Here is a 20,627-nt window from a genome sequence, read left to right on the forward strand (position 1 = left end):
CCCCCCCACTCCCCACCCGTTTACCCGTTTGGGACAGCGCCTTGTCTGAGACTGCACCTCCCTCCAGCCCACCTCCCCCTCGCCCCCCATTGCGCTCAGCCCCTTCTCTTCTTACACGCCTGGGCCTGGGCCTGGGCCGGCCTTCTCCACCGTCCCCTACAGCCCCTTCTCCCTCCCCGCCAAGCTCCTTGACCTAGAACTGCTCTGCTTTCTCTCTCCTCCACCGAATCTGGCCTAGGCCCCTCCCTCTAGTTCTTCCTTCACACACAAACTTGTAAGCCAGGACTGAGCCCTTCCTTCTGTTGATGGAACCTCAGAACGTCAGTGCTGGTAGGGACCTTTGAGCGCATTCAGTGCAATCCTTAAGTGATACAGATGAGGAGACTGAGGCCCCGATAGGGGAAGAGACTTGGCCAAGGTCACACAGCCTGTTTGGAGGTCCAGCTGCAATATCAGGTCTCTTGATTTAAAGGCCTCCTTTGTACCAAAGCCTCCCTAACAGGCATCAACCGACTTGCAGGTTCATCCTAAATCAGGTTACCTTTCCTAATCTGAGCAAGCTCCTCCCCTTATTCCAAATCTTAGGATAACCTTTGCATTTTTCCAATTTTGCACCAGTGCTGGATTCCTGCCTTTCTGGGCCACACTACCCTCAAATCGGGAATCTGCACGTACTATCAGATTAGTTTTCCTTCTTACCCCAAAGGCCAGCCAGCCACCCCTGGACACCCTTGACTTTGTCATGGTGTCCTGATACAGACTGTTTCTTGATGTTGCCTTCTTTACCTTCCTCTTCTACCTCCATACTGCCTTCCCCTGTTCTTCATCCCTGCCTTTCTCTACCTTCTATTTCCTGCTGTTGCTGAGGTCTGACTCAGAGGTGTGGTTCCTTTGAGGTACAGACTCACACAGAGGATGCTAGGATACCAGTTCCAGCCTCCCCCAGCTTCTCCCCTCCTGGGGTTGGCCCCTCGTGGTGGGTGCTGGCTCTGGCCTGGCACTCTGCTCAGCCACTTTATGACCCCAGAGGAGTCTTGCTTTCATTTGCCCTCTGATGGGCTGGGTTGCTGGGTTGCTGGGTTGCCGTCTCTGACCTTAGCGGTTCAACTCTTTATCTTGGGGCTTTCAGAGATCTGGCAGGCAGCTCTGATTCTGGGTTGTCCCCATAAGCTCCCAGGGACAGAGGTTCTGAATGGAGGGTTGGTAATGGTGTACTAGGCACTGAAGCTCCTGGGGTCCTGGGCTGGGCAGGTTGGTGTGCTCCATCCAGACCCTGTGTCCTTGGGGAGTGGGCCCGCTGAGGTGGTTTGGGCAGCATAGCTGTGAATGATGCATACACAAGTCAGCCACACCCGAGGCTAAGGGGTTCCTCCAAGGAGTGTGGAGGGGTGTGGAATTCAGGGGAGCCTCGTGAGGTCCCCACCCATCTGTAGTTTTTAGTCTTGATGGAACAGATACTGTCCCATCTACAAAACACCTTCTACTAGATGATTGAGAAGAAAAATTCTTAGACTTGCTAGGACCATAGGTATTTGACCATAGTATTTGGCTGGGAAAGAGTATTGGAGGAATTGGGGTGCACGGAGCCAGGCATCTTTGATTCCCTTTAAGGTTTAACTTTCTGCTCTTGATTTCCAGTTGCATTTGGCCTCCTTCAATGGTTAACAAGTCCTGAGGGGGAGGTGGGTGACAATGTGACTGAGGTTTGCCTGGATAGGGTGGGAGCAGAGAGGAGGGGTGGGCGGAGGATCTTTATTTTGCATCCATCACCTCTCCCTGTTCTTCATCTCTGCTGGTCCCAGTCTTGGCCATCCTTCACAGCCTTCTCCCTGAAGCCTCTCCTGAACCCTCAGTTAGGAGGGAGCTCTCTCTCCTCCCCTGGATTTGCAGAACACTTGATAGGTCACTTAAGGTCTTTTTGTGTTCCCTTGAACTGGAATTTATTGTGAACAAATCTTTTCTTCCCCCTTGAGATAATAACCAAGCTCCATTTTGGTTTGGCATCTTCCTTGCACACAGTAGGCACTCAGTAGATGGGTGCTGAGTCAATCCCTTGGGGGCAATTTGCTTCCCTCCTCCTCCCTCATGTTCTGATCTGGGACATATCTCTTAGGTTGCCAGGCGGTGTGCCCCTGCTCCTTTCCACCTTCTTGTTTTTAATAATAGTAATAATATTGGCTAACATTGGGATATTCCCGTGCCAGACACTGAGCTAAAGGGAATTAGGTAATATGACTGTTGTCACTTAAAAGAAGACTGAGGCTCAAAGAGCCTAGTTCACCTGCTTATGATTATAGAGCTAGTAAGAGTTGGGCCCGAAACAGCGTGGGCTCCAAACCACCGTGCGGGCGGCATTTGACCGTGGGGCTGTGCTGGGGTGCACTGGGGTGCGCTGCGGTGTGTGCACCTCACCTGTTCTGCAGGAGCCAGGGAGCAAGGGTGGTGGGCGTGGTTTCCCCATGCCCCCACACACGCCCACGGACGAAGGCAGCTGGTATCTCTCTTAGGAGCACTCCCTGATAGAGAGGTTTGAGCAGTCGGGCTGGTGGAGGGGTGCTAAAAGGAGAAGGAGCTTGCGGTCGAGCAGAGGGATGAAACACATACAAAGATGGGTCAGCTTTGTCCAAGAGGCCCACGTATGGGGAATGTGCAGTTGCCTCAGTGACTCCCCCCCTGCACCCCTCGTCCTGTTCCTCTACACCCCACGCTCTGAGCCATGCTCCTTGGCCCCTTGGCGAGGGGTCGGTGTGCCCAGCCTGGTCAGTGGGCAGTGGAGAGGGTGCTCAGCCCAAAGGAGGAGCACCTTGTGGCATCTAGAGCTGCTCCATACCTGGGAAGGGCTCTCTTCCTCCCTGCCCCCTCCTCCAGCCCACACAGAGCTCTGTTCTCGCAGAAATCCCTGTGCCCCCATAGTCACTATGACTTAACATTTGTCACTGAAGGGGCTCAGGTGCCTTCGAGCGGCAGAATCTCAGAGCTAGAAGTGACTTCAAAGGTCGTCCGATCGAGGCTTCATTTAGGGCTGGAATCCCTTCTGCCCGTGCTTTAGAGGAGTCAGGAATGCTCCTTTGCTTGAAGGCTCTTGGGATTGGGGAGCTTGCAGCCCCATGAGGCAGCCAGTTTCTGTGCTGCTGCTCTAGGAGAAAATTCTTCCTCCTTTGGAGCCTCAGCCTGTCTTCCTGCTACTTTAGCCCATGGTTCTTGGGCCTCTGGATCCACACAGAACAAGTTGCATCTTTAGTCTGCATGCAGCTCTTCATTTATTCGTACAACCCCTCTTGCTCACCCACCCCCGGGACTCCTCCCTTCCACTATTAGCCATCCCAGCCTTCGCAGCTGTCACTCTCAGGACAGGCTTTTGAATCCACTCCCAGGATGGGTTGTATTTCGCCAGAAGAAAACCTGAGATTTGTCTTTGTCCCTCCCAAAGCCTGATGCTCACGACTGAACCAGATCTTCCCAAATAGCCCCGTGAAGTGCCAAAGTCAGGGGCACTTCCCCGCCTCCCCGTGCCAAGCACTCTACACTCCGGCTGTTAATTGGATGGAAGGTCACGGGGTGCTGTGGCAGCCCCGGCACTTGGATGATTTGTGTTGAGCTTGCAGTCAGATCTAAATTCCCAAGGCTTCTTCACATTTTCCCTGTCCCGTCCCTGTGCAGTTGCTTTTTTTGGCCCGAAGCATAGGAAGAGATGCCGGGCTGGCCAGAGCTCTGAGCCAGTGGCCCAGTTCCCGATGGAGACTTCAGACTAGCGCTCATCTTCGTAGCAGTTCAGGGTTTTACCCCCATCCCTGTCTCTGTGCTTGTCCCCCAGGGCATTCTTGGGATGGTTCCTATACCTGATTAGGCCAGTAGCATCTTCTAGTCTGGGGGTGATTTGTAATTTCCCAGAAAGGCTTCCAGGTCTTGGCAGATGGCCTTGGGGGAGAGTGGCGACTCCCTCCCCTCCAGCGTGACAGCCTGGGCACCTCCTTGCCCACTCTAGCCAGAAGCCAGTCTGAGTAGCTTGTTCCGTGGCGCTTCCCCTTAAAGCCCCTCACTCTGGTTCTTCCTGGACGGAGGCCCTCCCAGGCCCCACCTCATACACCGGCCATGTAAAGTGACAGAGCACTATCTTACCTGGTTACCCTATCTTCATGATGTCTTCCTGACCAGATTCCAGACTGTGTGGAGGGACTGACTCTCCCTCTGTGTACCCCAAGCCCTCCTCCCCTGGGCTGGGTACAAGGTAGATGCTCAGTGATTCTGATTGATTGATTGATTCGATTAGACAGAGGATAAGTACAACACAGACTTAAGGGGTCCAGATGAGGCCTCTCCCTCCCCCTGGCATCTGCTAACTACCTCCATCTTCCCCCTTCAGGAGCCCCCCAAGCTTGCCAAAGGCACGGCCAAGCCCAGCAGCTCGGGCAAGGATGGTGGAGGCGAGAACGCCGACGAGGTAATGACCATGGGCACAGCCCTCGTTATGGTGCAGGCACCAGCTCCAAGTACTTGACGGCTGGTGGGTGAGGGATCCCAGGGCGCCAGAAGTTACCCCGGCAAAAGGGACGGGGATTTCCACAGCTGGGAGAGGGGCTTGGTCAGCCCAGCCAGGTAGCTGCCCTTGGGCAGCCTTCCCCTTTGGCTGGTGTAGAGCAAAGAGACTCTGCAGGTCTTCAGACTCCCCAGCAATTCCCGTGAAAGTCATTTCTCTGTCTACCAACTTTGAGGGATGAGAATTCCTTTCTCCTTAGGGCAAAAACCTAGGGTGTCACGTGCTGGGGAGAAGGGAAAAAGTACACGGGTGCTCAGTGGGCCATGAGTAGCTTTAGCATGGCTTGGGGTAGGGCAGGGGGTGGGGAGCGGCTGGTGTCCCTGAGTCTGGGAGGCAGGGCTGTGCCCACTGCCCTTGGTTCTGATCGTAGGGGAGCTGCTAAAGGACAGTCATGAGCAGAGGTCAGCACAGCTTGGCAAGCTAGGGCTGTAAAGCAATAAATGGCAAGCTGAGAGAACACTGGAGGGTGGAGAGACTTAAGTCCAGAGTATGGCCAGGAAAGTTTGGGAGTGTGCTCAGTGGGATGCTCAAGATGGTGGCTAGTCCCGTGGACACGTTGACCAAGCACCTGTGTTACTCAGAAATTGATGATCCTTGGTTTCTCTGCTTCTCTCCTGTTCTAAACTGTTCAGAGGGATGGAGGACAATAGGAAATAGCTCTCCAATTATGGGCAGAGCTTGTGGGATTTTTGGGAAGAAGAGATTGATTAACAAGTGTTTGGGGTTAACCCTGGATTTAGATTTTTTCTAGGTGCTTCTGGTCCCTGTCACCTCTAAAGAAATCCAAGCACTTTTCACACCTCTGACCATCATTTTAGACCTCACTTAAGTAATCAGAAGAAGCAGGGTAGGTTTTCCCCATTTTACAAACACGGGAGGTGAGGACCACAAAAGATGAATTCCTCCTTCCTCTGCACTTATAGAGTAATCTGAGCATGTCTCTAGGATAGACCTTATCGCTTGGTGTTGTAACTATTTGTCCAACATGTGTTTCTCTCCCCCAGACTATGGACTCTGAGGGGAGGAGCTGGGTGTGCTGGGGCTGGTGCATTGCTTTTCCTGCACACCTGTATGCTCATGCACTTGGTTCTTTTTTGGAGGTGGGGGGTATTTTTATTTATATATATATATTTTAAAGAAAGATTATTTGCTTGACAGCACAAGTAGGCAGAGTGGTAGACAGAGGGAGAAGGAGAAGCAGGCTCCTTGCTGAGCAGGGAGCCTGATGTGGGGCTCGATCCCAGGATCCTGGGATCATGACCTGAGCCAAAGGCAGACGCTTAACGACTGGGAGCCACCCGGGCGCCCCTGTTTTTATTTATATTTATTAATTTTTTTAAAGTAATGTCTAGGGATGCCTGGGTGGCTCAGTCGGTTAAGTGCTTGCCTTCGGCTCAGGTCATGGTCCCAGGGTCTTGGGATTGAGTCCCACGTTGGGCTCCTTGCTCAGTGGGAAGCCTGCTTCTTCCTCTGCCTGCCGCTCCCCCTGCTTGTACTCTCTCTCTCTTTCTCTCTGACAAATGAATAAATAAAATCTTAAAAAAAAAAAAAGTGATCTCTACACCCAACATGGGGCTCGAACTCATGACCCCGAGATCAGGGGTCACATGCTTCTTTTTTTTTTTTAAAGATTTTATTTATTTATTTATTTATTTATTTATTCATTTATTCTTTTAAAGATTTTATTTATTTATCTGACAGAGAGACAGCGAGAGAGGGAACACAAGCAGGGGGAGTGGGAGAGGGAGAAACAGGCTTCCCGCTGAGCAGGGAGCCCGATGCGGGGCTCGATCCCATGACCCCGGGATCATGACCAGAGCTGAAGGCAGACGCTTAACGACTGAGCCACCCAGGCGCCCCAAGATTTTATTTATTTATTTACAGAGAGACACAGCAAGAAAGGGAACACAAGCAGGGGGAGTGGGAGAGGGAGAAGCAGGCTTCCTGCCGAGCAGGGAGACTGACATGGGGCTCGATCCCAGGACCCTGGGACCATGACCTGAGCCGAAGGCAGACGCTTAACGACTGAGCCACCCAGGCACCCCGGGAGTCGCATGCTTCTACTGACTGACCTAGCCAGGTGCCCCTCATGCACTTGGTTCTTAATAAATCATCAGTCAGCGCTCCTGGGAAACACTCCCTCTGGGCTCAGTCTCCCCTTTAGGAATGGTGACATCTGTGGGACCCACAAGGACGGTGGCTGGGAGGTGGCAACTCAGCATTCAAAGCAGCAAGAGGGACTTAGAAATAGGATTTAAAGGGACAGAAAGGAATAGTTAGGGGGCTGTTCTCATCTCTTGCCTAACTAACTCCTACTTGTTCGGTTACTAGATAGATTGGATGTCGTGTCCTAAAAGCAGCCTTCCTTGACCACCTCCCCTTTCCTTCCCGCCAGGATGTGGCCAGGGCTCCTGCTGTTTGCCCTCCTGACACCCAGTACCACCCCATGGCAGCATTGAACCACAGCTGTAGTTAAACAGTTTGATGTGAATTTGTTGTTCGTCAGTTTTAACTCTTGTGTTAGCACGTGAGCCCTGTCAGGCTCTCCTTCCACACTGAAGGGCTTGGCACACCAGAGGTACCAGTGTTTGAATGCATTAGTGACCAATAAGCAAACCCATCAACTTCAAAAAAAGTGCTGGAAATAACCTTAGAGTCTAACCCTCTCCTTTCATAGGTAGGAAAATGAAAGCTCAAATAGGCTGAGAAAGATGCTGAGACCAACTGCAGGGATTTCTCCATTGCCTTTCTGGACACATGGGTTAAAGGCAGTGGGTTGATATAAGGCCTTTGAAAAAGGAGAGTGCTGAGTTCACCTTGGGCTCTGTTCTGTGAAATGTTGCCCAGGGCTCACCTATACGAGGCAGTGGCAGGAATTGTGCATGATTTTCCAGGCATGTCCCCATGGGTCCCCAGGCAGAGGGATGGTGGAAAAGTTGGGGGCCGGGCTCCCAGGCTCAGGTCATCCAAAGCCATTTGGCACAGTCCTTCCCTTGCTTTTTCTAGTCCAGAATTTGGGGCTTTTCGAGCCAGATTTACCCTCTGTCGTGCATCTGCCAGAGCCTTTTCAACTGATCCTAATAATGATAGTGGCCACCATTTATTTTATTGAGCAGTTACTTGTGTGTTAGGTTCCTAGGGCAGCTGTAACAAATGACCACAAACTAGGTGGCTTAAAATAACAGAGGTTTATTCTCTCACAGTTTTGGAGGCCCGAAATCTGAAATCAACATGTCAGCAGGCCATGTCCCTCTGAGGTTCTAGGGATGAATCTCTCCCATGCCTCTCTCTCTCCCTAGCTTCCGATGGTTTTCAGCAATCCTTGGTGTTCCTTGGCTTATGGATACATCATTCCAGTCTCCTCCTCCGTTCTTCATATGGGGTTCTCCCCTGTGTGTGTCTGTGTCTCTGTGTTCACATTTCCTTCTTCTTTTTTTTTTTTTAAAGACTTATTTATTCAGGCGTGCCTGGGTGGCTCAGATGGTTAAGCATCTGCCTTCGGCTCTGGTCATGATCTCCAGGTCCTGCTCTCGAGCCCCTTGTCAGGCTCCCGGCTCAGCTGGGAGTCTGCTTCTCCCTTTCCCTCTGCTTGTGCTCTCTCTTTCTCTCTCTCAAAATGAATAAATAAAATCTTAAAAAAAAAAAAGGTTTATTTATTCATTTGAGAGGGAGAGAGAGAGTGCGAGCAGGGGGAGGGGCAGAGGGAGGGAGAGATAAGCAGACTCCCTGTAGTCCAACTCGGGGCTCGATCCCAGGACCCTGAGATCATGACCTGAGCCGAAATCAAGAGTTGGACGCTCAACCAATTGAGCCACCCAGGCACCCCTGCATTTCCCTCTTTTTTTGAGGACACTAGCTATATGGGAAGCGGACTCCCGACTTGATTATGTCTGCAAAGACCCTGTTTCCAAATAAGGTCATGTTCACAGGTGTTGGGTTGACTTGAATTTGAGGACAGACACTGTTCAATTTACCAGGCTCTGTCCTAAGACCTTTGCTTGCATTTAATCTTTTAATCTCATTTAATCTAGACAGCACTACCCTGAGGTCATTCCATTATCGTCATCATCCCATTTCACAGATGAAACTGAGGCTTAGTGACGTTAAATAGCTTTTACTCAGCCAGTAAACAGTTGAGCTGGAATGCAACCCAGTGCGGTGTGGCTCAGGAGCCAATTCTCCCATGTTCTTAATGACATGATACACTGGCTCTAAGATTCTTAAAGAGTCTTGGAACGGAAAGGAGCCTTGAGAGATTAGGTCAGACTCACTGTTCACCCATTGCTGCAGGCAGCGGTCCTTCCTGGTCTGGCTCTGGAGAAAGCAGCTCACTGCCCTGGACTCTTCTAGGTCCTGTGCCCTGTCCTGAGTTCTGGGAGTGGGGACAGAGGGAAGAAAACATTATCCCAGCCTCACCCACTTCAGCCTGTCCTCCCAGTAGCCAGAGTTGTTACCCCAAAAACATTTTTTTTTTTGTCTTATCAATCCTCTACTTCAAAAGCTCTCTTGGGGCGCCTGGGTGGCTCAGTCACTTAAGCGTCTGCCTTCGGCTCAGGTCATGATCCCAGGGTCCTGGGATCGAGTCCCTCATCGGGCTCCCTGCTCAGTGGGGGGCCTGCTTCTCCCTCTGCCTGCCGCTCCCCCTGCTTGTGCGCGCTCTCTCTCTCTGTCAAATAAATAAATAATTAAAAAAAAAAAAAAAGCTCTGTTGGCATCTCATTGCTTACAGGTTACAATTCAAACTCACACTCTGGACCCCTGTGAGCTGGCCCCACCCCATTCTTCCAGCACCCCTCCTGGTTTCTCGCCCCGCCAGACTTCCCATCCTCCTCCGATACAAGCCCTTTATGACTCTGGGTCCTTACCGATGAGATTCTGTTGGCGTGGACTACTTTATTTTTCTGCTCTGTTTCTTTGCCTGCTAAACTCATGTTTGTCCTTTGAGGGCCACGTCAGAAGTCACCCCTTCAGGAGTGCCTTCACTAATAGTTCAGCCAGAGTTTGTGTTCCCAGATCCGCGGTGGCACACTCTGCTTTGTCATTTCCCCGCTACCAAGAGCTGCCTGCGCCTTGGTCTCGCCCACTGGGCTGTGAGCTCTCTGAGGACACGGGCCACTGTTTGATCTCTAAGGCTTAGCATGACGTTTAATCAATAAATGAAGGCAGAAAATAATAAAGCTCAGGGTGCCCGGGTGTCTCAGATGGTTAAGCGTCTGCCTTCGGCTCAGGTCATGATCCCAGGGTCCTGGGATCGAGCCCCACATCGGGCTCCTTGCTTGGCAGGGAGTCTGCTTCTCCCTCTGCCTCTCTCTCTCTCTGTCTCTTATGAATAAATAAATAAAATCTTAAAAAAAAAAGAAAATAATGAAGCTCAGCTAGATAGAGCTCTGGATGTCAGGATAGGACAGAACGCCTCTGTGATCTTGGGGGTTTTAAACTAAAATGATCTTAATTTGACTAGTTAATTCATTAAGCAAAAGTGATGTTGTTAATCTTTGCGTTTTTCTTTTTTTTCTTAAAGTTTTTTTTAAGTAGTCTCTACACCCAGCGTGGGGCTCGAACTCATGACCCCAAGATCAAGAGCCACATGCTCTTCAGATTGAGCCAGCCAGGTGCCCCAGTCTTTGTGTTGTTCACTGTTAGTTTTACCTTTGATCTTTTTCTTACAATACTTTTTTTTATATAGATTTTATTTATTTATTTGACAGAGAGAGACAGCGAGAGAGGGAACACAAGCAGGGGGAGTGGGAGAGGGAGAAGCAGGCTTCCCTCTGAGCAGGGAGCCCAATGCGGGGCTGAGCTACCCAGGCGCCCCCCCCCTTTTTTTTTAAGTACGCTCCGTGCCTACCATGGGACTTGAACTCAGGACCCCAAGATCAAGAGTCACATGCTCTACCAACTGAGCCAGCCAAGCATCCCCTTACAATACTTTCTTTTTTCTTAAAGATTTGATTTTTTGAGAGAGAGAGAACGAGCAGGGGGATGGGCAAGGGAGAAGGAGAAGCAGACTCCCCACTGAGCAGGGAGCCCGCCGTGGGGTTTGATCTCAGGACCCTGAGACTATGACCTGGGCCAGAGGCAGGCGCTTAACCGACTGAACCACCCAGGTGCCTCTTTAAAGATTTTGTTTTAAAGTAATCTTTACGCCCAGTGTGGGGCTCGAACTCACAACCCTGAGATCAAGAGTCACATGCTGTACCTACTGAGCCAACCAGGCACCCCGTAATCCTTTCTGTAGTACTTAATTTCTATTTCTGTGTCCTGCTTTAGGTTTAAATATTTGGGTTTGATTATTAATGGTGGCTATGTTAGGATTGGTTTGGACTAGGATTGGTTCAGAGTGGGCAAGTTTAGTTGCAGTCTCTTGAATGTGAGCTTGGTGCATAAATTTGAAGTCCCACTTGATTGTTGGCGGCCTGAATCTGGGAAGGCTTCTTAGAGGTGGGAAGAGAAGGACCTCAGGCAGAGGAGATGGCCACTACAGAGCCTCAGAGGTGAGACCAAGCAGAACATAGTAGGGGAGAGCAGTTTGGCTGGCTGGCCTTTGGTCAGTGCCCACCCATGCTGGGAGGGTTGCAGAACATTCCCCAGAGGACTCACCTGCTTCCCACCTCCAGCCCAGGTCAGTAGAGAAGTTAAAAGCTGAAGCTTTGGGGCACCCAGGTGGCTTAGTCAGTTAGTCAGACTCTTGATTTCAGCTCGGGTCGTGATCTCGGGGTCGTGGGATCAGACCCCACCTCAGGCTCTGCGCTTAGCACAGAGTCTGCTTGTGCAGAGTCCCTTTCCCTCTGCGCCTCCCCCTCTAGTGTGCTCTCTCTCTCTCTCTCTCTCTCTCAAATAAATAAACAAAATCTTAAGAAAAATCAAACTGAAGCTTTTACAGGGCGCCTGGCTGGCTCAGTCAGCGGAGCATGCAACTCTTGATCTTGGGGTTGTAAGTTCAAGCTCCATGTTGGGTATAGAGATTACTAAAAAATAAAATCTTTAAAAAAAATGTTAAAAAAAAAAAAGCTGAAGCTTTTAGGAGAAACAGTTGAACGTGAAGTGAGTCGTTGGCATAGCCCCATACCTCCCTTCTGACAAGCATGTTTCCCGGTGAAGAGTGAATAGACCAGGGAATGCCTCCCTGAGGCTTGGCAGGCAGGCGCTCTGCTGGCTGGACCAGCTGTCCCTCAGATGCTTCTGGTGTCTGGGGCCTGGGAGCCAATGGTCCTTTTAATACCAGGGTGGCCCGGTGGGGTGGGGTGGGGCAGGCTGAACTCAGCTGCTTTCAGGCCACCCCCGCCTTCAGTGACGAAATCCTAGTGGGGAAGACACCTTAGGCATCAACCTATTGTTTTTTTGTTTTTGTTTTTGTTTTTTAAAGATTTTATTTATTTGACACAGAGAGACACAGCAAGAGATGGAACACAAGCAGGGGGAGTGGGAGAGGGAGAAGCAGGCTTCCTGCAGAGCAGGGAGCCCGACGCGGGGCTCGATCCCAGGACCCTGGGACCATGACCTGAGCCTAAGGCAGACGCTTAACTGAGCCACCCAGGTGCCCCAACCTATTGGTTTTTAAACTTTGATCTTTAGGCATGCAACCCTCTATTCTCTTAACCTTACTTGGAGATTTGTCCATTTCTCTGTTAGCAGAGAAAATTGAGGCCTTGGCTTCTCCCTTTCTGGGGCGAATGCCTTCTTTCCCTGGACCTCTCCTCAGTGTGAGGTTTGTGGGGGTGCTGGGCATCTGTCTTATCTGGCAGGAGAGAGAGAGATACGCTCTTCCTCAGAGTTTTGTTCCTCAGCCGCCCCTGAGCCCTTTGCCCTGGTATCACTAATGCTCCTCTCTCCGACTCTGCTCCTGACACTGCACAGTGCTCTGTTCTGATGGGTCCCGACTTGGGACAGGAAAGGCCTGGACTTGGCCCCCTGTCAGTCAACCATCCAGACCTTCATTGAATGACTGTTAGGTGCCATTGCTGTGTGGGGACCCAGAGGGGTGCAAACCAGGGTCCTGGCTTTCATGGGACTTACCTAGTTGGACATGTGACTACTCCAAGCAAGACACAGCACTGGGGATGATCACAGAACCAGTGAAACAAACAAGTAGTGTCGAGAGGTCAGGGGCAGGAACTGGACACTGCAGGGTTGGAGTTGAGAAGGACTTTTGGAAGAGGGTGGGGCTTAAATGGATCTTGAAAGATGAAATGCTTTCTTGGGTGCCCCCATTATATTTATTTATTTATTTTTTTAGAGAGGGGGAGAGAGAAGGCAGGGAGGGGCAGAGAGAGAGAGAGAAACTTCAGCAGGCTCCAAGCCCAGCATGGAGCCCAACGCGGGGCTCCATTTCACAACCCTGAGATCATGACCTGAGCCAAAATCAAGAGTCAGACGCATAACTGACTGAACCACCCAGGCGCCCCTTGGGTTCCCCCATTTTAGACCAAGGAAGATAATGGACCCATAGGAACATTGAGGTGTGCTAGTTTCAGGAATTTCCAGGTTGCATTCCTAAAATCCAGGGATGGGAAATAATCATGATAACAGTAGAAGACACTTCTTTTTTTTTTTTTTAAGATTTTATTTAGGGGAGGGTATGTGCTCTGGTAAGCGCTGTGAATTGTGCAAGACTGTTGAATCTCAGATCTGTACCTCTGAAACAAATAATGCAATATATGTTAAGAAAAAAAAAAGAAGAAGGTAGCGGGAGGGGAAGAATGAAGCGGGGGAAATTGGAGGGGTAGACGAACCATGAGAGACGATGGACTCTGAAAAACAAACTGAGGGTTCTAGAGGGGAGGCGGGTGGGAGGATGGGTTAGCCTGGTGGTGGGTATTGAGGAGGGCACATTCTGCATGGAGCACTGGGTGTTATGCACAAACAATGAATCATGGAACATTTCATCTAAAACTAATGATGTAATGCATGGGGATTAACATAAGAATAAAAAAAAAAGATTTTATTTATTTATTTGAGACAGAGAGAATGAGAGAGACAGAGCACATGAGAGGGGGGAGGGTCAGAGGGAGAAGCAGACTCCCTGCCGAGCAGGGAGCCCGATGCGGGACTCGATCCAGGGACTCCAGGATCATGACCTGAGCCGAAGGCAGTTGCTTAACCAACTGAGCCACCCAGGCGCCCCAGTAGAAGACACTTCTTATAAAGCACTCCTGTGAGCCATATAATGTTCTCCTAAATCCTTATTACAACCTTTTGAGGTAGATACTATTGTCACCCCACTTTACAGATGAGGAAACTGAGGCAGACAGACTATACGACTTTCTGGAGGTTACTTGGCTAATAAATGACAGAGCAGGAGTCAAACCCAGGCAGTCTAGCATGAGTCTGTGCTCTTGACCCCTAAGCTCCACCGTGGATTTGGTCGTTCCTATAATAGGAAATGAAGGCCCAAAGCAGGGGTGGGTCTGATGCACACCAAGCTCTGGTGTCCTGCCCTTCTGCCTCTCTCCCCTATCCCTCACCGAGGTATGACCCAGCTGCCATATGCAGGAAGAGAGACCTGGGACTCCAGGGTGCCTTGCAGGTCTACCCAAAACCACGCTGGCTGAGTGCTGGTCATGGCAGGAGAGGAGTGTGGTGGCCGCTCTTGCCCCATTTCCTTGCACTCCCCGAGACAGGTTAGTGTCTGAGCAGTCATTTTAGGTGGAGGAGAGGACCAGATGGCCAAAAAGGTAATGAGCTACCCTGGACCCACAGGCCTGCCCTGGGCTGGACCCAGTGCGTCTCTCCTCTCCTTTGATCCCCAGATAGGTCACAAGCTTGACATAATTGTTTCTGTAAAAAATTCAGAGCCTACAAAGCATAGCATTTCTGTCCTCCCTTCCCCCTATCCCAGAGGATCTCACATTCTCCCATTGTTGTGGCAGGAAGTCGGAGTTTGGGGAGGAGGCCGGAGGGGCGGTGGGGATGGCAGGTGTGAGGACAGAAGGTCAGCCTCTCCTGTGGCGTGGGCAGCCAGCTGGACTTGGCCTCGGTCCTCTGGTCCCGCTGCAGTCTCTGGGGGCAAGGGTTGTCCTGTGGCTCCGCCTCTGCCCTCTCCCTGCAGGTGGTTACCTGACGGGACCTGGGGGTGGACAGCCCTGCGCACACCTGAGTGTAGCCTTCTGAAAATGGGCTTTGTGGGGCTCCGACACCCATGTCTGGGAGGAAGTAAAGAGATAGCTTTAAAAAATCAGTGGTTTTCCTCCAATTATATAAAAGGGTCAGCTGGTAGAACATTTAGAGACATAGAAAAAAGCCATACATCATTGTGCTACAACGGGAGATAGTCATGAACACAGTGGTGGACTTGCTCTTGTTTTTTCCTTCTTCACTGGGTTTTGGTTTCCGTGCATGTGTTATAATGTGGGTGAGCTCATTCTGCACGTACAGTTTTGCATTATCCTTATTTAACTTAGCATAGGAAGCAATTTTCTGTCATTACGTAGTTTTAGGCTTCATTTTGTTTTATTTTAAATTTTTATCAACATGACAACATGTACTTTGTCGGGTCAGGTAGTACCCTTGGCCTTGTAATGAAAAGAGCAGCGCCTGCCTAGCCCCCTGCTCTCCTGTTGCTCTGTGGCGACCACTCTCAACTCCCCTTTCCTTGGAAATTGACTTCTATTTTTTTTTTTTTTAAGATTTTATTTATTTATTTGACAGAGAGAGACAGTGAGAGAGAGAACACAAGCAGGAGGTAGCTGGAGAGGGAGAAGCAGGCTTCCCGCTGAGCAGGGAGGCCGATGCGGGACTCGATCCCAGGACCCTGGGATCATGACCCGAGCCGAAGGCAGACGCTTAACCAACTGAGCCACCCAGGTGGCCTGGAAATTGACTTCTGTACTTCCAAAGAAGATTCTTTTACTGCTTTTTGTTCTTTAATTTTCAAGTGTTAGGTATTATCTATTGACTTTCTACTATGGAAAATCAAGGCCGCAGCGTCTTTTATCTCCAACACAGACATTTCCCATGCTCCCAAGATACTTATCACCAATTTTGGGCAAATTACTATGGCTATGTAAATGTTTTCCACAGTTGAACCATGTATGATTACATTTAGTACCTAGTTTTTATAAACATAATTTTAACTCCATGATTTTCCATCCATCCATTTATTTATTTATTTGCTATTACAAATAGGGCTGTAAAAAAAAAAAGTGCACACAAAGCCTTCTTTTATATGTAGGATTTTTCTTTCTTTCTTTTTTTTTTTTTTTAAGATTTTATGTATTTATTTGTCAGAGAGAGCGCCTAAGCAGGGGGAGCGGCAGGCAGAGAGAGAAGCAGACTTCCCATTGAGCAGGGAGCCTTATGGGGGCTCGATCCCAGGACCCTGCGATCATGACCTGAGCCGAAGGCAGATGCTTAACTGACTGAGCCACCCAGGCATCCCTCTTTTTTTTTTTTTTTTAAGATTTATTTATTTATTAGAGAGCACACATGTGCTTGTGGGATGGGGAGGGGCAGAGAGAGAGAATCTCAAGCAGACTCCCCGCTGAGCGCTCGATCCCAGGACCCTGAGATCACGACCTGAGCCGAAACCAAGAGTCGGACACTCAACCAACTGACCACCCAGGCGCCCCTGTAGGATTTGTCTTAAGCTATATTTTTCATAGTTAAAACTACTGAGACGCAAGAATGAATTTCTTTCTTTGAACTTTTTTATGGGCCGGGGGGGGGGTGTTTCTTTTAACTTTTAACCAAAGAATGTGACGCATTCAGTGAAGCAGGAAAGTACAGTAATCTCAAGTATGCTGCTTAATGAATTGAATTTTCACATGTTTCCGCCAGGAACCACCTCCCAGATCCAGTCAAGATATAGAATATTTCCATTACTCAGAAGGTTCCTCAGGTCCCTTCTCAGTTAAGCCCATACCCCTACCAGCCCTGCCCTGGCAAGACAGCCACTTTTCTGACTTCTGTTACCATTAATCCATCAATTAGATTTGCAGTTCGTGAACTAGAACAAACATTTTGAAGGCTCTTGATGCACAGGCAGTGGGCACCATTTTGGAGGACACGGCTTCTTGACCACTTTCTTCTAGGGATAGTAGACCTTAGTTATCGCTGACGCTGACCGGAGCTGCTCCGGGGTGGGAGACAGCGGCTTGACGGCCCGGGCCTGGCCAGGCATAAATGGACTGGGGGATGGGTGGCGGCCCAGGGTGGGAGGTGTACCTTGGGGAGCCGACTGCAACCAACCATTTGTTTGACTAGGCCCAACCCCAGCCTCAACCGCAGCCGCAGCCGCAGCCCCAGCCCCCGTCATCCAACAAGCGTCCCAGCAACAGCACGCCGCCCCCGACGCAGCTCAGCAAGATCAAGTACTCCGGAGGGCCCCAGATCGTCAAGAAGGAGCGACGGCAAAGCTCATCCCGCTTCAACCTCAGCAAGAACCGGGAGTTGCAGAAGCTTCCTGCCCTGAAAGGTACTTGGAAAAGGTCAAGGGGGCCGGTGCACCAGGCCTAGGGGTCACGGGGCATTGGCGGAATGGAGGTCTGGGGTATTTTGGAGGGATGGACGTTCTAGAGAATGTGAGAGGGAGTTCCACTGGGGCTGGGGAAGCCAGGGGAGCAGGCTGGCGGCAGGTCGGGGTAGGGGAAAGCCCTGGAAGGCAAGTAGCGCATGGCAGTGAAGGGCTGGGGAGGAGAGTGTGACTGTTAACCTCGTTCCCCCGCCCCAGATTCGCCCACCCAGGAGCGGGAGGAGCTGTTTATCCAGAAGCTACGCCAGTGCTGCGTCCTCTTTGACTTTGTCTCAGATCCGCTCAGTGACCTCAAATTCAAGGAGGTGAAGCGGGCAGGACTCAACGAAATGGTGGAGTACATCACTCATAGCCGCGATGTCGTCACTGAGGCCATTTACCCCGAGGCGGTCACCATGGTGGGCACTGGGCAAAGGGGAGAGTGGGCAGGGACAGCGGCTGTGGAGAAGCCTGGACGGGAGCTCTCACCTGGGTCCTACCCCTCAGTTTTCAGTGAACCTCTTCCGGACGCTGCCACCTTCATCGAACCCCACCGGGGCCGAGTTTGACCCGGAAGAGGATGAGCCCACCCTGGAAGCTGCCTGGCCGCATCTGCAGGTATCAGGGTGAGGGGGCAGGCTGGCCCTGGCTGCAGGGAATGGGGCGCTCGGAGGCCTGCAGCCAGGGTGGGGGGATCTCCCAGTCCTTGGGGAACGCCCCCTAAGCGGATGCTCATTGCCCCCGACAGCTCGTGTATGAGTTCTTCTTACGTTTCCTTGAGTCTCCTGATTTCCAGCCAAACATAGCCAAGAAGTATATCGACCAGAAGTTTGTCCTTGCTGTGAGTCCTTGAAGTTCCCATCCTGCCCTCCTTCCAGTCCATGAACTCTAGCCCCATGGCCCCTCGCTGCAGGCCCCGCTCTTTCTGCATCTGCTGAATATATGGGCTTTCAACTGGGTCTGGTACAAAGGGACTGGTGGTGGTGGGAGGGATAAACAAACCTCTCTGCTCTCAAGAAGCTTCTGGTGTAATTGAAGGAAATAAGCAACAGTTACCTGTTCCCCGGCAGTGGGGCACGTAAACATGCGTACCCAGACATCACCCTGGGGAGAGCTGTGTGAGAACAGCACTCTGCTTTCCAGAGATTTGTCCCCACACGCCCCATCCAGAGAATCTCTGGGTGTCCGCTGGCTAGGACCCTGTGTCACCCCAGCCCTGGCCCTCCCTGGCTCCTGCCTCACTCACCAGCTTTCCCCTCGCCGGCTCCCAGCTCTTGGACCTGTTTGACAGTGAGGATCCTCGAGAGCGGGACTTCCTCAAGACCATCTTGCATCGCATCTATGGCAAGTTTTTGGGGCTCCGGGCTTATATCCGTAGGCAGATCAACCACATCTTCTACAGGTGAGGCCAGGAGCCAGGCTTAGGAGCAAAGCAAGCCCTGCTAAGTTGGGGTGGGAGCAGGGGGATAGGGGTACTCTGCAGAGTGCTGCAGGGACATCAGGGATTGTCAGGAGAGCCTTTCTTTCTTCCCGCAGATTCATCTATGAGACAGAACATCACAACGGGATTGCCGAGCTCCTAGAGATCCTTGGCAGGTGAGAGATGGGGTTGGGGCATGCGTGCCTGTAGAAGGCTGGAGGCATTGGAGCACTGAACTTGGACGTGGCCCTTTGGTCCTAACAAACCTCCTATAACTCCTAGCATCATCAATGGCTTTGCCTTGCCCCTTAAGGAAGAGCACAAGATGTTCCTCATCCGTGTCCTGCTTCCCCTTCACAAGGTCAAGTCCCTGAGTGTCTACCACCCTCAGGTGAGCTGTCTTCCTCCTGACGATCCCTGACTCTGGCAGCAGAGAAAAGAGAGGGAGGGGAAGGTATTCCAGCAGGGATGGGGGTGGCAGAAGGAGTGGGTGGGATAATTCCTCTTTACACCTCTTCTTCCATTCTGGGCTCTTGCTTCTGTCCCTGACCCCTCTGAGACCTGGGCCCTGCACCTCACCTCCTTTCTCCCTCAACCTTTTGCAGCTGGCTTACTGTGTGGTACAGTTCCTGGAGAAGGAGAGCAGCCTCACAGAGCCGGTAATTCCCCTCTCCAGCCCCAGGACACCTCTTCTTGTCAATTAGACTCGCCAGTCTGCCTATTGAGGAATGCCATAAGCAGGGGCTCACGAGGGGTGTGGCCCAACAGGTGACATGCTTTCCTCTCTGAAGGAGGAGTACAACCTATATATACCTAGGAAACAGATCCAGGTCAGAGAAAAATGTGAGCAGTTGAGGGGGTGGGGGGGCGGTGCCCAAGCTGTGCCCACCAGGGTGGGGAGAGAGTGCAGGAAGACTTCCGGCAGAAGCAGGCAGGTGTTAAGGGAGAATTTTATCCCCATGTCCTCCTCTTCTCACAGGTGATTGTAGGACTTCTCAAGTTCTGGCCCAAGACCCACAGCCCCAAGGAAGTCATGTTCCTGAATGAGCTAGAGGAGATTCTGGATGTCATTGAACCTTCAGAGTTCAGCAAAGTGATGGAACCACTCTTCCGCCAGCTTGCCAAGTGTGTCTCCAGCCCCCATTTCCAGGTGAGACTCAGACCAGCACATCCCCATCCCCTGCCTTCCAGAAGCCAAGGGAGGGTTTTCAGCAGAGCACACCGGATCCCTGCTGAGTCCCACCTGTCCCCACCAGGTGGCAGAGCGTGCCCTCTATTACTGGAACAATGAGTACATCATGAGCCTGATAAGTGACAATGCTGCCCGAGTCCTCCCCATCATGTTCCCCGCCCTCTACAGGAACTCCAAGAGCCACTGGAACAAGTACGGGGCTGGGGCAGGGCTGGGCAGCGGGGCTCTGGTTTTGGAGCCTGTGTGGGTGGGGAAAAACTGAAGAGCCAGTGGCCTCATCTGGTCACCGGGCAGGGGGTCTCGTGCCCACTGCATGCTGATAGGCCCTTGAGGACCTGCCCAGGGAGAAGACAGCTATGTGAGAGAGGGCTGCCATACAGCAGAGCAGGGCTCGTGTCCTCTCTTCTTACGGTCAGATAGTCTGCGGCTTTGGAGACCTAATTCCGTGCTCTGGAGAGGCCGATGTGATCTTTTTAGCATGTGCCGAACCCCAGTGTTGTAGAGGCTTTCCTGCTGAAGGCAAGTGCACTGTGCTGCAGATGCCGTCCATCCTGCTGCTGGCAGGCCGGTAGCATAGGCCAGAGAGCAGAAGTGGTGGGAAGAAGGCAGGTCTGGAGCATGGGGTGAGGCGAAGGGTGGACAGGCAGACTAACAGCTATGAAGACCCTGAAAGGCCGGTCTGCAGTCACAGGATCTGGCTAGAGAGAGATGCTTACACTGCAGAGGTCTGTGAAAACTCTTAGCAGACAGCCCTCCTAGGAAAGAGCAAACTGGGGTCCTGGCACTGCCCTTGGTGTCGGGAAGGCCTCCTACAGCCGATCCTTCTTCCCGGCGGCAGGACAATCCATGGACTGATCTACAATGCCCTGAAGCTGTTTATGGAGATGAATCAGAAGCTATTTGATGACTGCACACAACAGTACAAGGCAGAGAAACAGAAGTGAGTGTCTCTCTACCTGGGGGCTTCCATCTTCATCCCCGGGCCCTTTTGCTTCTCTCTCAAGCCCACCCCCCATCCCGTCCTTGCTCT

At 51.4% G+C, this 20,627-nt stretch overlaps 1 protein-coding gene across 2 annotated transcripts in view; it reads left to right on the forward strand.

The window, feature by feature from the left end:
- The window catches only part of PPP2R5D (protein phosphatase 2 regulatory subunit B'delta), a 22,825-nt gene that overhangs the window by 518 nt on the left and 1,680 nt on the right, over positions 1-20,627 (forward strand). Inside the window, exons 2-13 of one of the 2 annotated variants that reach the window (XM_006736691.3) lie at positions 4,364-4,441; positions 16,739-16,949; positions 17,205-17,404; positions 17,493-17,603; positions 17,734-17,826; positions 18,257-18,387; positions 18,522-18,581; positions 18,688-18,796; positions 19,011-19,064; positions 19,385-19,555; positions 19,662-19,789; positions 20,436-20,537. In XM_006736691.3, the coding sequence (XP_006736754.2) occupies positions 4,364-4,441; positions 16,739-16,949; positions 17,205-17,404; positions 17,493-17,603; positions 17,734-17,826; positions 18,257-18,387; positions 18,522-18,581; positions 18,688-18,796; positions 19,011-19,064; positions 19,385-19,555; positions 19,662-19,789; positions 20,436-20,537 (1,448 nt within the window). The remainder of the gene's footprint in view (positions 1-4,363; positions 4,442-16,738; positions 16,950-17,204; positions 17,405-17,492; positions 17,604-17,733; positions 17,827-18,256; positions 18,388-18,521; positions 18,582-18,687; positions 18,797-19,010; positions 19,065-19,384; positions 19,556-19,661; positions 19,790-20,435; positions 20,538-20,627) is intronic. The other variant, XM_081828282.1, reaches the window with a different exon arrangement.

This window comes from Leptonychotes weddellii, chromosome 8 (assembly GCF_054177405.1).
Source record: "Leptonychotes weddellii isolate Sample4059 chromosome 8, ASM5417740v2, whole genome shotgun sequence".
Lineage (NCBI taxonomy): Eukaryota > Metazoa > Chordata > Mammalia > Carnivora > Phocidae > Leptonychotes > Leptonychotes weddellii.